The following is a 17328-nucleotide window of genomic DNA, read 5'->3' on the forward strand; positions in this document are numbered from 1 at the left end:
CCGGCTCAGAGGGACGATTTACGCCATGACCTTCCGCTGCTGTGATTGGCCGTACTGTAACTCAGAGGTCAAGGTCAAACCTTTTTATGTTCTTATAACTCTTCTGGCTATCTCTGTTATTACGTGTTTGTGAGTAAAATAAGTAATAAGAGGTTAAGGGGTGAACACGCAGTCTGAAAACTGCAGCGTGCGCCGTCCGAATGTCAGACGCTTTTATTACGATGTTTTTAAAGAGTATTTATGTTTTTATTCCAAGATCTGTAATAAAATATTTCAGATGAAATAATGCTGTGGAAGACGTTTTTAAAGCACTACGTAAAAAAGACAAACCTGGTCATACCTGCAATATCAATGGCTAAAAAAGATTAACCAGAATCAAAAAATTACGTTTTCATTTTTTCCACTTTAACTTCAGAATTCTGAGAAAAAAAGAGAAATAATTCAGATTAAAATATCTAATGAAAATGTTAGCATTCTAAGAATTGAGAAAAACTAATTATGAAAAAAGAATTGAGTCAATTGTGACAGACAAGAAAAATAGTTGTCATTCAGAATTCTGAAAAATTTTTAGAAAAATAATTCAGATTAAAGAATTCTAATGAAAAAGTCGATTCCGAGAATCGAGAAAAAAACTGAGAAAAAGTCAATTGTCAGAAAAATTTAGTTTCAAGTCAGAATTCTGAGAAACAAACTTTAGTGGCCCAAATCCTCTTCCATTCAATCACAATCAATCAGATTATTGATTCAGGCCTACATGCTGCTCTCAGAGGTTTGTAGTTTAGAAATTAAAGGTGATTTTTCTCAAGTTCTAAACGATAGATAATAGGTAGGCTTTTAAGAGAGGAAGAAAATGCGACAAAATGTAGAGTTTGAGGTTTGACAGTTCTTTATTTCCCTTTTATAAGGCTGCTGGGTCTCCCCTTTGTGGATATACATATATATACAGGAGATTGCTATACTGGAGTTACACTGAGGGTCAGAGGGTCCATGTTACACAGACGTCCATAAACGACACTAATAGAGCCTCACCTCCAGGTATCAGAAATTAGCAGAGAGGATGTGGGAGGAAAAAGGCAGGAAACAGCACAAGAAAACAGGAAAGGACGACGGCGAATTAGGGTAGTCGCGGATAGAAAGAAAAGTAGTAAATTTCCCCCAGAAAACTCAAATTTTGTTATCTCAGAAATTTTGGAGCATCGAAAGTCATAAATTTGCAAAAACTAAACTCAGGAACTTTGAGATTAATCTCAGAAATTTTTTAGAAAAAAAAAAAGAGCTCAAGTCAAAAATTTGGGAGAAAAAACAAATTTTGATAAATTTCGCAATATTTCCTATAAGAAAGGTGGAAATTATTGAGCTCAAAATGTAGAAAATTCACAACTTTTGGACATTTTCTGAGTTCCAAAAGTAAAATGTTAAACTTTTCAGAAATTTCAAGCTTTTCCTAGAAAATTTTGGAGATCATTGTCAATATTTCTGAGTTTTTTCTTGCATATTACTGACTTTTCAAGCTCAAAGTTCAATGTTTTTTCCAGAAACTGAATTCACCTAAAAATTTGAGTTCTCTCACATTTGACTTTTTGAGCTCAGAAACTTCCAAGTGTTTTTCTAGGAACATTTGAGATTAGCCTGAAAAATTCTGAGTTGTTTCTTGAAAATGTACAACTTTTTGAGCTCAGAAGTTCCTTATTTTTTCAAGAAAATTTGTGTAATTTATCTCAAAATTTCTGAGTGTTTTTGGTGGAAAAGTACTATTTTTTAAATCCACATCAGCTCCAGTTCGCCATCACAGGAAAATGAAGGAAGAGGGGAGATGTTGCAGTCCGAGAGCCTGACTCGACTGTCTAATAACTTAACACTGGAAAATAACATACAGATTTCACGCACAGTGCATCTTAAATAGGTTACGTGAAGAACCATTTACCATAAATATCTGTATTTTTCAGAAACCAACATATATAAAAAAACAATAACAAAAAAAATTTTTTTTCCCCATAATTTCTTTTTTTTTTTAGTTTTTGTGCAAATCTTTTCCTTCCTTCTCTGGTTGTTGTTGAGGATTTTTACTCGTTGCTCATATGATCCAAAAAATAAAAATAAAAGGAAAAACATGAGAAGGCAAACAAAACCCAGCATATCCCCCCCAGTCCCTCCCCTATAATATCATATGAATTAGTAGAAAACGAACAAACAAACAAATAAACGGAACACCACAGTCAACTTATCACAAAATTAACCCACAAACACACAGAACACCAAGAACACAGTACTCTTTTTTTTTTTTCTTTTTCAGTTTTTTTAAGCTTCGTTGTTATTCCTCCTTTATGGTCATTGTGTGTCCTTCTCCTGGCTTACTGGTTTGGCAGCTTTGGAGGCGGCTCAGTGGAACTGGGAGGCTACTCTCCAATCAGCTGGTCAGTTCAGCAGTGATAAATCATCTTTTAATTTCACAGTGTGGTAGGAAAAGAAGGGATACGACGAAGGATTTAAAGGAATGGCAGCGACAATTACAAAAGAACTAGAAACCGTGGACCATCCTTTCCAAAATGGCTGCCTTATTCCTTCGTTATGAGTTTTATTGGGTTTGGTTGAGAAAGCCAAGGTGATTTGTTGAGAACGAGCAGAAGATGGGCGGGACAACTCAAATCCACCAGCGGACGGGTCACAGCAGGGCGAAATGCGGTCAGGAGGAGAGCGGGGGGGTTCAGGCACGCTGCTGCTGCAGTGCCCGCCGCTTGCGGCTGTAGTAGTGACGCATCCCGGTCTGTCTGGCAAAGCTCATCATGTAGTTTTGTTTGCGTGTGCTGCAGGGAGATAAAGTCAGTAAAATAAAAAATAAAACAAGAGAGAGAAAGAGAGAGAGAAGGAAGGAGTGTGAAGATTAGTGAGAGAGTAAAAGCAAGCTGCAACTTCCCCTCGTTCTCACACTGGACAGATCCAAACATGCAAACACACGGATGGTTGAACGCAGCTTCAAATTTCTCTCACCTCCGTTTTCATTTCTCATGCTTTGGTTTTCAGTCAACCATGACCTCAAACACTGAACAGATACAAAAAAACAAAAAACTTCTACTGCTAGTTTGGATTTCTGCCCAAAAATGATGATGCAGCTAGCTACAACAGTCATCAAGACAAGACGGTACGAAGATCCACAAATACGAGAGCTTCACTCTGACACAAAGTGTTTGAGGTCAGAGTTTAAAAAAGAAAAAAAAGAAGTAAATAAAAACCAGAAGTGCAGGGTCCTGAGCAGGACAGGGTTTTAAAGCTACAGTAGCTTTCTAAACTATTAAAACCGCTTAGGTTTTTCACAATTTGACACATAAAAACCACAAACTTAATGTTTCACTGGGATTTTCAGAATCAGATCAACACAAAGTGGCACAAAATTGTAACTTTTTTATATATTTTATGCTTCAAATGTCCAATTATTGCAGTTCCCTTTTATACCAAAATCAGGCTTCTTCATTATAGTAAAATTTTGTGTTTTGTTTGTACTTGTCCAGGCAAGAAGGGAAATGTTTCGAAATAAATAAATAAGAATAAAAAATACAACTTTCAGAAACAGAAACAAATATCTACATTTTGTAACTTTTGTTTCCTTTCAAGGATTCAAGGACTTTTTATTGCTTGACTCAAGTCCCAGATTAAGAAATCTAATACGCAAATAAAAAATGAATAATGAAGTAATTCCTATGATATAGATATTTATATTAAAGAAATGAAAAGGAGTTTCATCTTAATTCAGATTCATGATCACAAATATCTTGCTCTTTTTACCATGAAAGTATATTTATGATAATAATGGCCCAGTCAAAGTCCAGACCTTAAAAATGTATCTTTACAAATGTTCTCCAATCAGTAAGACTGAACTTGAGTTATGTAGCAAATAAGAACGCAAACATTTCAGGCCAAAACAAAACAAGCATAAGTTTTCTCCCACTGGTGTCGATCTGATAAAACCCAAATAAAACACATTGAAGTTTGTAGCTGTTATGTGACAAAATCTGTCAAACTTCAAGCAGCATTAATACTTTTGCAAGACGCTGGAAATAACAGGAAAAAATAAATTAAAAAGCAGCAGAAGATCACTCTTGCTTAGCCTGTTCATTGCCTCTTCCATCCAGCAGGGCGGTGCCAGTGAGCCGGGAGTACAGCCAGGGCAGGCAGGGGGTCTCTGTGAAGCGGGTGGGTGGGCAGGAAGGCAAGGGGAGGTGGGAGGGTGTGGGTGTGTGTGTGTGTGTGATGGGTGAAAGCGTTAGGAATGCCTGGTGAGGTATGTGTGTTAGGAGAGAAATGGAAAGCTTCATTTTCTGCATTTCTGACATTTAATCAGAAACCAAGGGGGTATACACTGTAAAAACAAAATCGTTTTGGTCTAGTTCCTAGTGGAAATATTGTTATACACCTGAAATAAGAAAAAACTAACTCAAGAGTAACTTTTCAAGAAGATATAAGAGCTTATTCAAGACATTATCCCTGAAAGTTTCTTGTTTCTTTTATTTCACTTATTCACTAGAGATGAACCGATCCGATACTATTATCAATATCGGTTCCAATATTGAAAAAAATTCTAAATCAAGTATCGGTGACAATGTTACCAATTCATAAGGGCAGATCTATTCTGTCTAATTCTATGCTTTGTCCTCTGCTTGACGACATGCTTTATTATTGATTTTAAATTATATTTAAAATTCCTCATTGTACTTTTGGAACCATTTGAAAGAAGGTTTGATGCAGCTTATTTCTACATGTTTGACCAAAGTACTCAACCTATTGTTTTTTTATTAGTTTCAGTTTGTTATTTATTTTACTTCAGGTATCAGAAGAGAAAAAAGTGGATCGGTGCATCTCTACTTATAACAAGTATTTTTTTAAATCAATATTAAGGAATAATTGACTTAAATCAAGCTCCTACATTTGTCTTATTTCAAGTGCATTAAGATATTTGCACTTGAAACTAGAACTAAAATTCCTGGTAAGATTTTGTGTTTTGCAGTGTAAGGATGAAGCTCTTGGCCCAGAGACATGATGATGTTGTTGAAGTCAGACAGACAAACGGTCATTGTGAGGGAGGAGGATGGAGCGTTGTTGCATTGGTTGATCCATGAAGCCATGCAGGAAACTGAAAGCTGAAATGTGAAGTTATTTCAGAGCAATGATGTGAGATCTTCAGCTTTATAAGTGACGTTTTAATTTGAGGAGAGGACAGGCTGTCCATGTTTGAACTGCACAGACGTACAGTATTGTACGCATCCGGTTTATGTTTGGATCGAAATGAAGATAAATAAATTGGTTTGGAGCTGAGGTAGCGTCAAAAACAAAAACAAACACGTATAGTGATGGATTACATCACACATATAAACACTAGAGGGTGACGAAACATCTGGCTCACGAGACGAGACGAGGTACGAATTGGGTTCACGAGTACTGGACAACATTTTGGTTTTATTTCTGGGAAAACTAAGCATCTTCTTTGCTGGTTTTCACAAACTGAGTAAAAATTGTAATAAATAGTTTTTGAATGTTTGGTTTAGATGTATCCAGTTCAGGTTTGATCAATCTAAGCATTTTAGATTTTGAACAATCTAGTCCAGATTCCTCTAAAAATTGAAACCTTTTAGCTTACTGTTGTCAGGACATTTTCCATCTGCAAGTTGGTAAACTGGCTAGATTGGCTAATAGCTCTGGTGTTGTATTTCTCTTCATTTTAGGTATTCAAACTCTAAAAGAACTATATTATCAAAAAGTGGCCGAATAGTTGTAGTAGTAGTATGTGTGCGTTTTATTTATTGTAATACAAACTGTCACAAGTGTTACTTTGCAACTTTGATTATTATACTTTTAGCAGCCATATTGGACGCTAACCTTAAGAATGCCATAATGATCAGTGTTAAATTTGGAGGAAAAACAGGGACACTTGTACCATCCCATCTGTGAAGTACGGGGGTGGCAGCATCATGTCGTGGGGGTTTTGCTGCAGGACGAACTGGTGCACTTCATGAAATAAATTACGTGGAAATACTGAAGCAACATCAGCCAAAGTTAAAACTTTGGTCCAAATGGACCCAAACCATAAATTTCAAAGGCAAAGATACCAAATACCAAGGAAATGTATGTAAAGTAGATGTGTGTGATACTTGGTCTATGGAAATATAGTATCAATAATACCAATATTCACTATTTAAGACTATTAAACTTCTGACCTTAAGGTGTTTTTCCTTTGAATTATTATGAATTTAGATCAAGTTTATAGGTGTCAACAAAATACTTTAATCAAAAAGAAACTATAGAAAAACTAAGAAAATTAGTATGAATTGTTTTCTAAATAAAATGCAAAAAATTATAATTTGAGAACAAATCAATGCAAAAATCTTTTATATGGTTGAATTGAGAATTTACAATGCAAAAATAAAATTTCAACAGGGAACCTGAAACTAAAGTATTGATATCATCACACGGCTATTGATCCAATATTGTCACTGTCTTGGCATTGATACTGATATTTTGGATGTATCCACCGACCTCTACACTGCAAAAACACAAAACCTTTCCAAGTATTTCTGATCTGGTTTCTAGTGCAAATATCTTATTATGCTTGAAATAACACAAAACTAACTCAACATAACTTTTCAGAGAGATATAGAAACTTGTTTTAAGTAAGCAATTTCTTAATATTGATAAAGTTCCACTGGCACATTATTTCACTTGTAACATGGGAGAAATATATTTTTAGAAGTGAAATAATTTCCCAGTGGAACTAGAACTCATCAATATTAAGGAATTATTAAAATAAGCTCCTATGTCTTGCTGGAAGGTTTCTTGTAAGTTAGTTTTGCCTTATTTCCAGTATCAAGATATCTGAACTAGAAACTTGACCAAATAGACTTAGTTAGATTTGGTGTTTTTGACATGTAATATAAACTTCTGATTTTGAAGCCATTAATAAATATATTTCTTGCATATTCTTTCAATATTCTGGCATTTGGAAAATATAAATATTTTTGATTTCAACTACATGCCACATTAGAAAAGTCTGGGTGATCTTTCTGGCTTTGAGTCGAGCCTTCCCCTGAACATTGTGAGCGATTGGCCTGCCCTTTGACCTGTCTCGTGTGCTAATTTACCGGACTGTAGGAGTGGACGATATGGGCTAAAAGTTATATTCCAGTATCTTGTGGTATAATTGTGATGACAATTATACCACATTATATATAAAAAACTATTTATTACTTCCTTTTTACTGCTTTCAAAAAATGTAACCGATTTAACACACTTCTTTAGGACACCAGTCACATAAATAAGTGTGATTTTTATCACTAAACTGCATATATTACACTGCAAAAACACCTTACCAAGTATTTTTGGTTTAGTTTCTGGTGCAAATATTTCAGTACACTTGAAATAAAACAAAACAAACTTGCAAGTAACTTTTTTAAGCATAATATAGGTCCAGGTTTAAGTAAATAATTCCTCAATATTGTGCTAGTTCAACTGGCAGATTATTTTACTTATAACAAGACATTTTTCACAACTCATAAGTGAAATAATCTGCCACAGGAACTAGTAACTTTTTCAAATAAATATGAATTATTGACCTAAAACAAGTTCTTACATCTTTCTGAAAAGTTAATTGTTAGTCTTGTTTTATTTTAAGTGTATTAAGACATTTGCAGTAGATGCTAGATAAAAATAGTTGGTAAGATTTTGTGTTCTCGCAGTGTACGTTAGAGCTGGCAACTTATTGCTACACTGTAAAAACACAAAGTCTTTCCAAGTATTTTTGTGAAGTTTTAAGTACACATTTCTTACTACATGTGAAATAAAACAAAACTAACTAAAAAGTAAGATTTCATCAAAATGTAAGAGCTTATTTTAAGTCAATAATTCCTTAATATTGATTTTTAAAAAGTACTAGTTCCAGAGGCAGATTATTTCACTTTTAACAAGAGAAAATGTCTTTTTATAAGTGAAATAATCTGCCAGTGAAATTAGTACGTTTTAAAAATCAATATTAAGGAATTATTGACCTAAAACAAACTTACATCTTATTGAAAAATTACTTTTGAGTTAGTTTGATCTTATTTAAAGTGCACTAAGACATTTGCACTTCAATCTAGACCAAAAATACATGGTAATATTTTGTAATTTTGTGCAATTAGTCATATTTTTAAATTAACTGAGAGTCTCTTTGAACAAAGAGTGGAGAAAATAATAAAACTAACAATCCAGACAATACAGAGAATTTATTTTTTTAAACAACTAATCAGAATTTATTGTGATAAAGTTAAATCAAAATTCTTATCGCAATAAACGATATGATAAATGCCCACCCCTACACGAAGAGCATGGCGATGAATTTAGTACTGATGAAAAGAGCTACTTAAAATCATGGAAAGGTGTCTGCAGTTTAAAATTGAAAATAAAGGAGTGGAAGAAGGGTCTGTGTGTTGGTTGAGGTGAGTTTGAGGGAGGGGTTGCATTCAGGAAGAGGCGGAAAACTTACCTCACACTACAGCCATGCCAGAGGGAGCAGAATACAGAAGAGAGCAGAGGTTAGAGCGCAAGAGGGGATGGGCAGGAGGTGGGGACTGCTGTCTTGTAGAAAGGTCTGGGGGGGAAGGAGCCCCAGTCTGGGGAGGCAGAGGCCCGAAGTGGGGGAGAGAGGAAGGAAGAGAGGTAGTCAGAAGTGTGAGGAAGCAGGAGAGAGAGAAAATGGGAAGAAAATATGAAGCAGGAGACAGTAGAGAGGTAACAAAAATGAAGACAACCAAAAAAGAAAGGAGAGAGAAAGATTTACAGGAGAAATCCAGTCATTGAGAAGGATTGAAGAAAAGAGAGAAAGGACGGTGAGAAAAAGTTTGGCGGTGGCGTTAAGGAAGCAGGAAGCAAAGGGAGAATGAGAGAAAAGAAAAGGTTGTGTAGGAGGAGGAGTGGGAGGAAATGTGTGAAGGAGGAGTGGCGGCGGGTGGAGAGAAATAAACAGAGCAAAGTGTGAGGGTCACTCTTTTCAGCAGACACTGTTGAAAACCGAGCAAAGGCGGGAGGACTGCAAAAACACAAAATCTTACCAAGTACTTTGGTCTAGCTTCCAGTGCAAATCTTAGTACACTTCAAATAAGACAAAACTAACATACAAGCACCTTTTCAGCAAGAAACAGGAGTTTAAGTCAATAATATTAATGAAAAAGTTAATTATTTCACAACGTGGGAAAAGCTAATTCCTGTTCATGCCTCCTGTCGTTTATTGTAAATTTATTGTTTATCAACTGATGCTATTTTCAAGTAGTTAAAATAATATGGCACACTTAAATGCCAATGTGAATTTCAAAATTTTAGTTTATGACTGCTGTAAGGTTAAAATCAATCAATAAAATCAATGGCAACACTGGTGTGATGTAAGCTAACAAATGATGCTAATTATAGTAGCGGTATTACATCAAGTAGCCTAGGAGTTATGAAGCATCTGGTGTTGACATGTTGGTATGAGAGGCCCCAAATGAAAATCTGCTTAGGGCCCCAAAACGTCTTGGACTGGCTCTGCTTTTGAATTATTAACTTAAAACAAGCTCCTATCTCTTGCTGAAAAGTTTGTTTTGACTTATTTTAATTATATTAAGATATTTGCAACAGAAACTAAACAAAAAACTGAGGTGAGTTTTTGTGTTTTTGCAGTGAGAGGGACAGGTCACGGCCAGGTTGGCCAGGGTCAGCTCAGGTTAGGCAGACGTCACCGTATTAGTGTGTGTGGAAGCAAATCTGCATAATTTGAACTGAGATGACTGTTATGCAGAATCTGAAATACAAACTGTGTGATGGGATGTTGCTGTGAATTCACCACCAACATGAAGCATTAAAATGCTTTATGATGGTGTTATGTTAGTAATGAACCAGGATAACCAACCAGTGTAGCAGTGATTATGTTCATGATATCTTCAGTCTTCTGCAGAGTCTCTACTCTTAATTTAAGCTGTTTGAGAGTTTAGCTGCTGAAAATAGGAAGTGTAACAATCTAGAATGCAAGAAAAGTAATAATAAAAGCAATATTCAGTGAAACAATATGAATGAGGGTCATTCATTTGAAATCATCTACAGCTACCCTGTCTTATAATTAGAGATGCACTGAGAAATTAGCTGGTTGAAAGTCACATGACCTTTCACCCAGATCAATGAGCTTCTTCCAATCAGGGAACGCCACATCCTGCCTGACCAGTATGTGGCAACATTTGTTATATTTTCAGCTTGTGTGGTTCTCTTTCACATTGCACTGTGTCAAATGATCCAAACTACTTGAAAAACATGTTCACCTCCTCACCTGTGGTGGCGCTGCACCAAGAACCACCGAAGGAAACGACACAAGACCCTCCAAAGAAGAAATGAGCACAACTTCTTTATTCATAAACCATAAAAAAAATGGAGTAGCAACACATTTGAACAGGTTTAGGATTTCTCTTGGTAACACTTTATTTGACGGGTTGTGAATAATTCTGTCATGACACCATCATAACCACGACATAACGCCCGTCATGAACATGAGTTAGTCTTGATGAATATTTATGACTGTTGTCATAAAGTGTCATTTGGTAAATCATGACACTTTTAATACAAAGTTGACATTATTCAAAATGTCTTTGTTATGACAACTTGACATTAACCAAGAAATCATGATCTGACATAAATTTGTTATAAAAGTATTACTGATTAAACTTTAAAAATTATGTAGATTTATGTTATTAAAGCTAAAGTGATTTCTTGTTTAATGTCAAGTTGTCATAACTTTTCAGTGGTGTTGCTTGTTATTATTATATATGCATATGTTGCTATGGTTACTTGATTTTGTTTTTCTCTTTTTGCAGGTGTAGAGGCAAACTTCAGGGGTGTTGATTTGCATTTTATCTGCTTTTCTTTTTCTCCTATCCTCTTGTGTCCTTCTTTCCCATGTGGGCCTTTTCAGCCACATTTCTTCTTTAGTTTTCAGTCTCCATGTCCATTACATTTGAAATAAACCCAGAGCAATTCTAGTAAAGTTTATATACATACATATCAAGTGGAGCATAACAGCAAAAACTATAATGCTTCACTTGTGAAAGTAAATCTGTTGAGTGTCACGTTAGCATTCAAATAATTCTGACGTTAAAAAAAAAAGTAGCAGTGATAATAAAGTTGAATTCTGCGCCACACGGCGGTGGCCCCAGTGTCTTTCAACTCAATGAAACTTACCCGCATTGCTTTGTACAGTAGATGTGCTATCATTGAGAGAGAGCTCTGTTTTCAACAGTTTGCAACCTGTCACCTAGCTTGGGTTGCTAGGTGATGGGCGAAACTCTGCTGTGGTTGCTAAGTAACGAGCTGTGCCTGCTGATTAGTGAGACATTCCAGAAGTTTTTGACACCAAAAAGAGAAATCAACATTAAGTCATTGGTAAAAACTCACAAGGGTGGATATTTTTTTAAGCTGGGCTGTTTTTAGAAGCAGTAAAAACCCAAATGAAAGTACAAAAAATGTTGCATGATACACATTTATGCAAAACTGTGTATTATGAAATGATAGAACAGAAACAATAGAAAAACATAAGTTTTTATAAACTTTTTTTCAATAAATAAAATGAAAAAATATATAATTAGAGAGCAAATCAAAACAATAGCTTTTATGTAGAATGGAGAAACTAGAATACAAAAATACAATACATTTTAAGAAGGAATTTGAAACTAAAGCATCGATCTTATCATGCTATTATTGATCTGATACTGACTTAGTATCACTATTATTGATACTTTAGATTGATCTGCCCACCTCTAATGCTGAGTAAGACAGCGCTACAACATGGTCCTGAGTATAACAAATTCTTTAAGCATATTTTCGAATGGTATAGTTCTTAAAATGAAACTCGGAAATCAGCTAAAATAGGTATCGGCCACAAAATCTATGATCAGTGCATCTCTACTTATAATGACCACAAAGAGCAGATCAGTTAAACAATGAATACTGTAAATTTTGATTGGTTTGTTTAAATCAAATAAGCATTTTAATGCTAAAAATAAAAGATAAGCCAGAAAAAACCCAGACACATCCAGAGTTAAAAGCTAAATATGATTGTATTTAGGCAATTCAATTGTATGACATGTATGACATCAACATGTTTGTGTGGAAAATGCCTAACTGAAAATATCATGATCCAACAGCAACTGCTGTACTGCTGTAAGTGAAACAGCCATCATCTAACAACACCCTTTGCACTAAACCTCGCTGGTGTGAATTTCCTGCTCTGTGTGAAGTGGAAGGAAATATTTTTTACTGCGGTGAGGCAGAGGTTGACACAGGGGACGCTCAGGGATCTGTCAGGGCCGGTTTTGGGTGGGTGGGAGTTTACCAACAGCAGGACTGGGATTGGGTACTCACAGAACTACTTCCACATGGTCCAAAGCCCACTGGTCATGTCCTGCACCGTCGTGTCTCGGTTGCCACCATCGCAGCATTACGCCTTTAACCCTCGCTTCACTGGGAAGAACATAGAAACATTGTGGAGTGAGTTAGTGAATCGGCATAAACCAGTGCAACATGCACTTTAAAAATAAAAGGGGAGTTTTAAGTCAGTTAGTAGATTATATTAGTTATTTTAGGCCTTGTACGCATGTGGATGAACACATATGTTACATACATGGGATCGGTTTCAAAACTGTTTTCATTCACATGAGCGTTGCTTTAAACATGCCAAACCCATAGGGGGCAGTGTAGCGCAAAGATATAACCTATGTCAGCAGATCAGGATCCTTCAAAAATCCTTCCCAGTGAACTTCCTGTCAGGACGTAAAGGTGACCTATTTTTGCTCATTTGTGCTTAACTTTAATTTCAGATAATATATTCAGTTATTGGCATGTTTAAGGCCTGGGATATTTTGTCATAAATAACCCTGCTTTAAACTTCTCCAGAATATAAACTTTATATAATATAAAGATTTTTATGAAACAGTTTCTTGTAAAAAAATAAAATAAAAAGGCCACTTGGAAAAAAAACATCCAGAGGAGTTTTTAAGCCAAAACTGTACAAAAAATACATACATTCTGCATTTAAAGTAAAAACACCTTTGTCAAAACTCGTAAAATGTTTTTGCTTCACCTGGTTCAGATTTACTAAAGGAATGCTATGTTGCTGCATTTTAGGCAATAAAATATTTGTTTTCTTATTTATAAAAGGGAATTGGTTTGTTTATTTACATACTTTAATATATTTCTAATATTGTATAAAAACGGTTAAATTAAAAATCTGCAGAAAGTGCCTTTTTTCCCCCAATTAATTAATTACCAGAATAATTGAAGAATTAATTGATCACTAAAATAATCTTTAGTTGCAGCCCTAAACATAAGATGAAAGCTTTTGTAAGACACTTTATATAAATTAATAAATTGGTCATAATCACAAATAAGCAATCTTTTTTGCAGTGCAGTGCATTTTCTAATAAACTCACAGTGGGATGTTGTAGGAGACTCTCTGGGCCTTTATGAAGTCTTTGGGCTGATGCTGGGCAATCACATGCCAGCTGACTCCGTTGTTGACGCTGTACTGCAGCAGCACGGCCCGGTCCACTGTGTCGGCCTGATCCAGAGCAATGTTACAGCTGTCTGTCTGTGCTACGCTGCCGATCTGCAGCACAAACATGATCTTGCTGCCAGGAGACAGACAGACGACGGGTTAGAGAGAGGAAATGTAGACATGGAAACATCTGGTCTGTTTTAGAGATAAGGAGACATCCTAATACACACTATCTTTTTATGATTTGCTTATGAATCAATCAAGTTGCTTTTCTTCATAAAAACATAATACAGTCACCAATTGTGAAACCAATAAACATTACATTTTGTTGAGTGAAATCATGAAAATGATCAATACACATAAAAAATGTTGAATCTCAATCAGAATTCCTTTTATTGTCATTTGTGCACCAAGAAAAAAAAAATAACAACATTTAGAAAATAGGACTATCAAAGGCAAGTCAAATATTGGATAAGATAATAATAAACCAGTATATCTCAATAAATATAGAAATGTTGAAGAAACACAGAACAACTGGGATGTTAATAAATATGCTGGTCAATGTTCCAGTGATTATGATTGAGCAACTGTAACCAGGTGGGTTTTTAGTCTGGATTTAAAGGAACTCAGTGTTTCGGCTGTTTTGCAGTTTTCTGGAAGTTTGTTCCAGATTTGTGGTGCATATAAGCTGAATGCTGCTTCTCCATTTTTGGTTCTGGATGTAGAGCAGAACCAGGAAGGTTGATACAATCCCAGCAGATCTTTAATGTATTGTGGTGCTGAGCCGTTCAGCGATTTATAAACTATCAACAGTATTTTAAAGTCTATCCTCTGAGCTACAGGGAGCCAGTGGAAGGACTTTAGGACTGGGTGATGTTCTCTAACTTCCTGGTTTTAGTCAGAACTCCAGCAGCAGCGTTCTGGATCCGAGTGATTTTTTTAGGCAGATCTGTGAAGACACTGTTGCAGTAATCAATGTGACTAAAGAGAAACACATGGATGAGTTTCACTAGATCTTATTAGGACATGAATCCTTTAATCTTAGAAATGTTCTCCAGGTGATGGAAGGCCAACTTTGTAATTGTCTTTATGTGGCTCTGAAGGTTCATGTCTAAATCCATGACTGCTCCCAGATTTCAGGCCTCATTGCTAATTTCTAGCTGTAGTAACTGAATGTTTTGGTAGTACCTGTACCTGGCTCTAGTGAGGTCCAGCGGTTTGGTAACTGCCTGCCTCAGCTTACAGCCACTGAAGTAGAGAGAGTCTCCGTGAGCATGTGGAGACAGCTGCCCACAGCCGCTGCCCACGCCGCCGCCGTGGATCAGCTGCCAGCTCTCCGGAGACACCGCCCCAGACTCGAAGTTGTCCTTGATGGAGCTCGGCAAGTCTGTGCTGGAGAGGGAGCAGTCATCGCCTGTCGGTGGGACAGATGGAGAGGGAGATGAATTAGGACTGTTAGAATTCACCAAAGCAAGGTTAAAACTACAATGGAGCATTAGGGCCATTGTAGATAAGAAAAAAAGTTAATTTCCACCAAAAAAGGACGCAGAAATTTTCTAGTAAAAAACAGGGAAATTTCTGAGTTTGAGAAGTCAATAATTTGTTTATGAAAACTCAAATTTTGAGAATAATCTTAAGATATTTTATAGATTTTTTAATTTATTTTTGAGCTTGAAAAGTCAAAAATATTTAATGTTAATTTCCAAGTTCTTTCTAGCAAATTCTTCTTGAACAAAGTGTGATGCGTCTAATATAGGGTTGGGCAATAAATCCATATGATCAATTATTTGAAGTTTTGGTTTTTGAAGATTTAATTTTTAGAAAATAAATTCATAATATTAAGAGAGTAGCAATTTTTATAAGAACTTCTACAAGAAAAATGACAGAAAAATTAATTATTCAAGCTTTTTTCTCATTTCATTGACTTTTTTCTTGTAATTTTAAGAAATTCTTCTGGTAAAATTGCATTTTCTTTCTGCTAATATTACATCTATTTCCTCATAGTTAAACAAAAATTCTTGCAGCTTGGGTCTGATACTTTGTTGTGCAACTCACAGGAGGGAGAAGTCATGTTTCAATTTCTTTTTTTGGAAAGAAAGTGAGAAAAATTAAGATTAAAATCAGATATGGAATAAAAAATCTGAGATTTTATTTTAATCTGTGTCGCTCAGCCTTATTGTGACATACATCTTGTGACTCACCGTGGTATCCTTCATCGCAGATGCAGACCGCTCCATTCGTGCAGTACCCATGGCCACTGCAGAGCCCTGGGCAAGCCTCGCCAATGTAAACATTATCCACTCCCCAGCTGTGCCGCTCTCCTGTTCCCTCCTTCTGAATCCAGCGGAACTGCGTAGCTCTGAAACATCACCCAGTTTGCAGATGCTTCACAATTATGCCATGAAAACTCGAACAGTGATCTTCTGAAAAGCGTCGTCTCGTTTCTTACCCTGAGGAGACGTGGTCCGGCAGCTGGACCGTGACTCTGGTCCAGGTGGAGCTGTTAACCGGACTGTAGATGGTGGATTCGTGGAACTGGAAGGGGGAGCAGCCAACGTTGTTCACAGATGAAGGAAGACATTCTGACTGGACCAGCTGCCACGAATCGGACCTGGAGGTGATGCAGTTAAAGGGACAACTCAAGATTCTTAAAATTAGGTCTTGTAGTTATACGCAATATTTTTTCCCCCAAATGCGACCTATATTCACTGAAAGACCCAATTCTGATCTTTTCTCTCCACCCAAAAAAATCTGATCTTTGCCAATTTGATCTTTGAGGTACTAGTTTGTTTTCAAAGCATCTGCAGTCTGAACGATCATGTCGCATTTTATCTGGTTCCACTGGCAGATTATTTAATTTTATTTAATAAACTTTATTTATTAAACTGCAGTCAGAGGCTCATTTTCACCAAAATGCACCACAGAAAATAATTTCTACCGGTAGCCACTCATCTACAGGTTATTTATAGATAAACATATTTGCATGTGCATGCTTGTTATTTCATTTATTTATTTGTGCTCAGTCATATTTGAATTACCTACATCACTCTTACGTATATATACAGCTCTGGAAAAAATTAAGAGACCACTTAAAATGATCAGTTTGTCTGATTTTACTCTTTATAGGTTTATGTTTGAGTAAAATGAACATTGTTCTTTTAATCTATGAATTACTGACACCATGTCTCTGAAATTACAAGCAAAATTTTTGTATTTATTTGCAGAAAATGAGAAATGGTCAAAATAACAAAAAAGATGCAGAGCTTTCAGACCTCAAATAATGCAAATAAAACAACAATGCTAGGAAGAGTTCAGAGATCAATATCTAGTGGAATAACCAAGAAGTTTTAATTGAGGTTTAGAGCAGTGGGCTCGTCATTTTTTCCAGAGCTGTATATTTTATAGCTTATGGTTATATTTGTACTATTAATCTTGAACACTTTGGACGGAGTAGCTTATCAACTAATAAGCAATTTCCCCTTGGCGATCAATAAAGTACATTCTATTCTATTCTAACTAGTACTTTTTTTATATCAATATTAAGGAATTATTGACTTAAAACAAGGTCCTATGTGGGGTACACCAATTTCTCAGTTCCAATTTCCTTAATTTTGGGAGACTGGTGATCAGGCGATACTTACATGTAAAGCTGATCTTATCTACGTCAGCAAAGGTCTAAAAATTATCCACTGTCCTGTTCTGCCCTGCTGTGAGACAGGTAATAGTCACCCCACAGTCCGCAAATCAGCAACTTTCTTGTTATATTTAGCGACATTTCGGACAAAAAATATTAGTAT

The 17328-nt window shown here is 35.9% G+C and overlaps 1 protein-coding gene across 7 annotated transcripts in view; it reads right to left on the reverse strand.

The window, feature by feature from the left end:
* The window catches only part of reln (reelin), a 166753-nt gene that overhangs the window by 1802 nt on the left and 147623 nt on the right, over positions 1–17328 (reverse strand). Inside the window, exons 59-65 of one of the 7 annotated variants that reach the window (XM_028041864.1) lie at positions 15981–16142; positions 15733–15890; positions 14726–14945; positions 13467–13664; positions 12400–12498; positions 8507–8512; positions 864–2804 (exon numbers count right to left, since the gene is read on the reverse strand). In XM_028041864.1, coding sequence (XP_027897665.1) covers positions 2705–2804; positions 8507–8512; positions 12400–12498; positions 13467–13664; positions 14726–14945; positions 15733–15890; positions 15981–16142 — 943 coding nt within the window. In that variant the 3' untranslated portion in view covers positions 864–2704. Of the gene's footprint in view, positions 1–863; positions 2805–8506; positions 8634–12399; positions 12499–13466; positions 13665–14719; positions 14946–15732; positions 15891–15980; positions 16143–17328 lie in introns of those variants that run through there. The other 6 variants (XM_028041854.1, XM_028041850.1, XM_028041841.1 and 3 more) reach the window with 6 other exon arrangements.

The sequence above is a fragment of the Xiphophorus couchianus genome, chromosome 2, assembly GCF_001444195.1.
Source record: "Xiphophorus couchianus chromosome 2, X_couchianus-1.0, whole genome shotgun sequence".
Classification (NCBI taxonomy): Eukaryota; Metazoa; Chordata; class Actinopteri; order Cyprinodontiformes; family Poeciliidae; genus Xiphophorus; species Xiphophorus couchianus.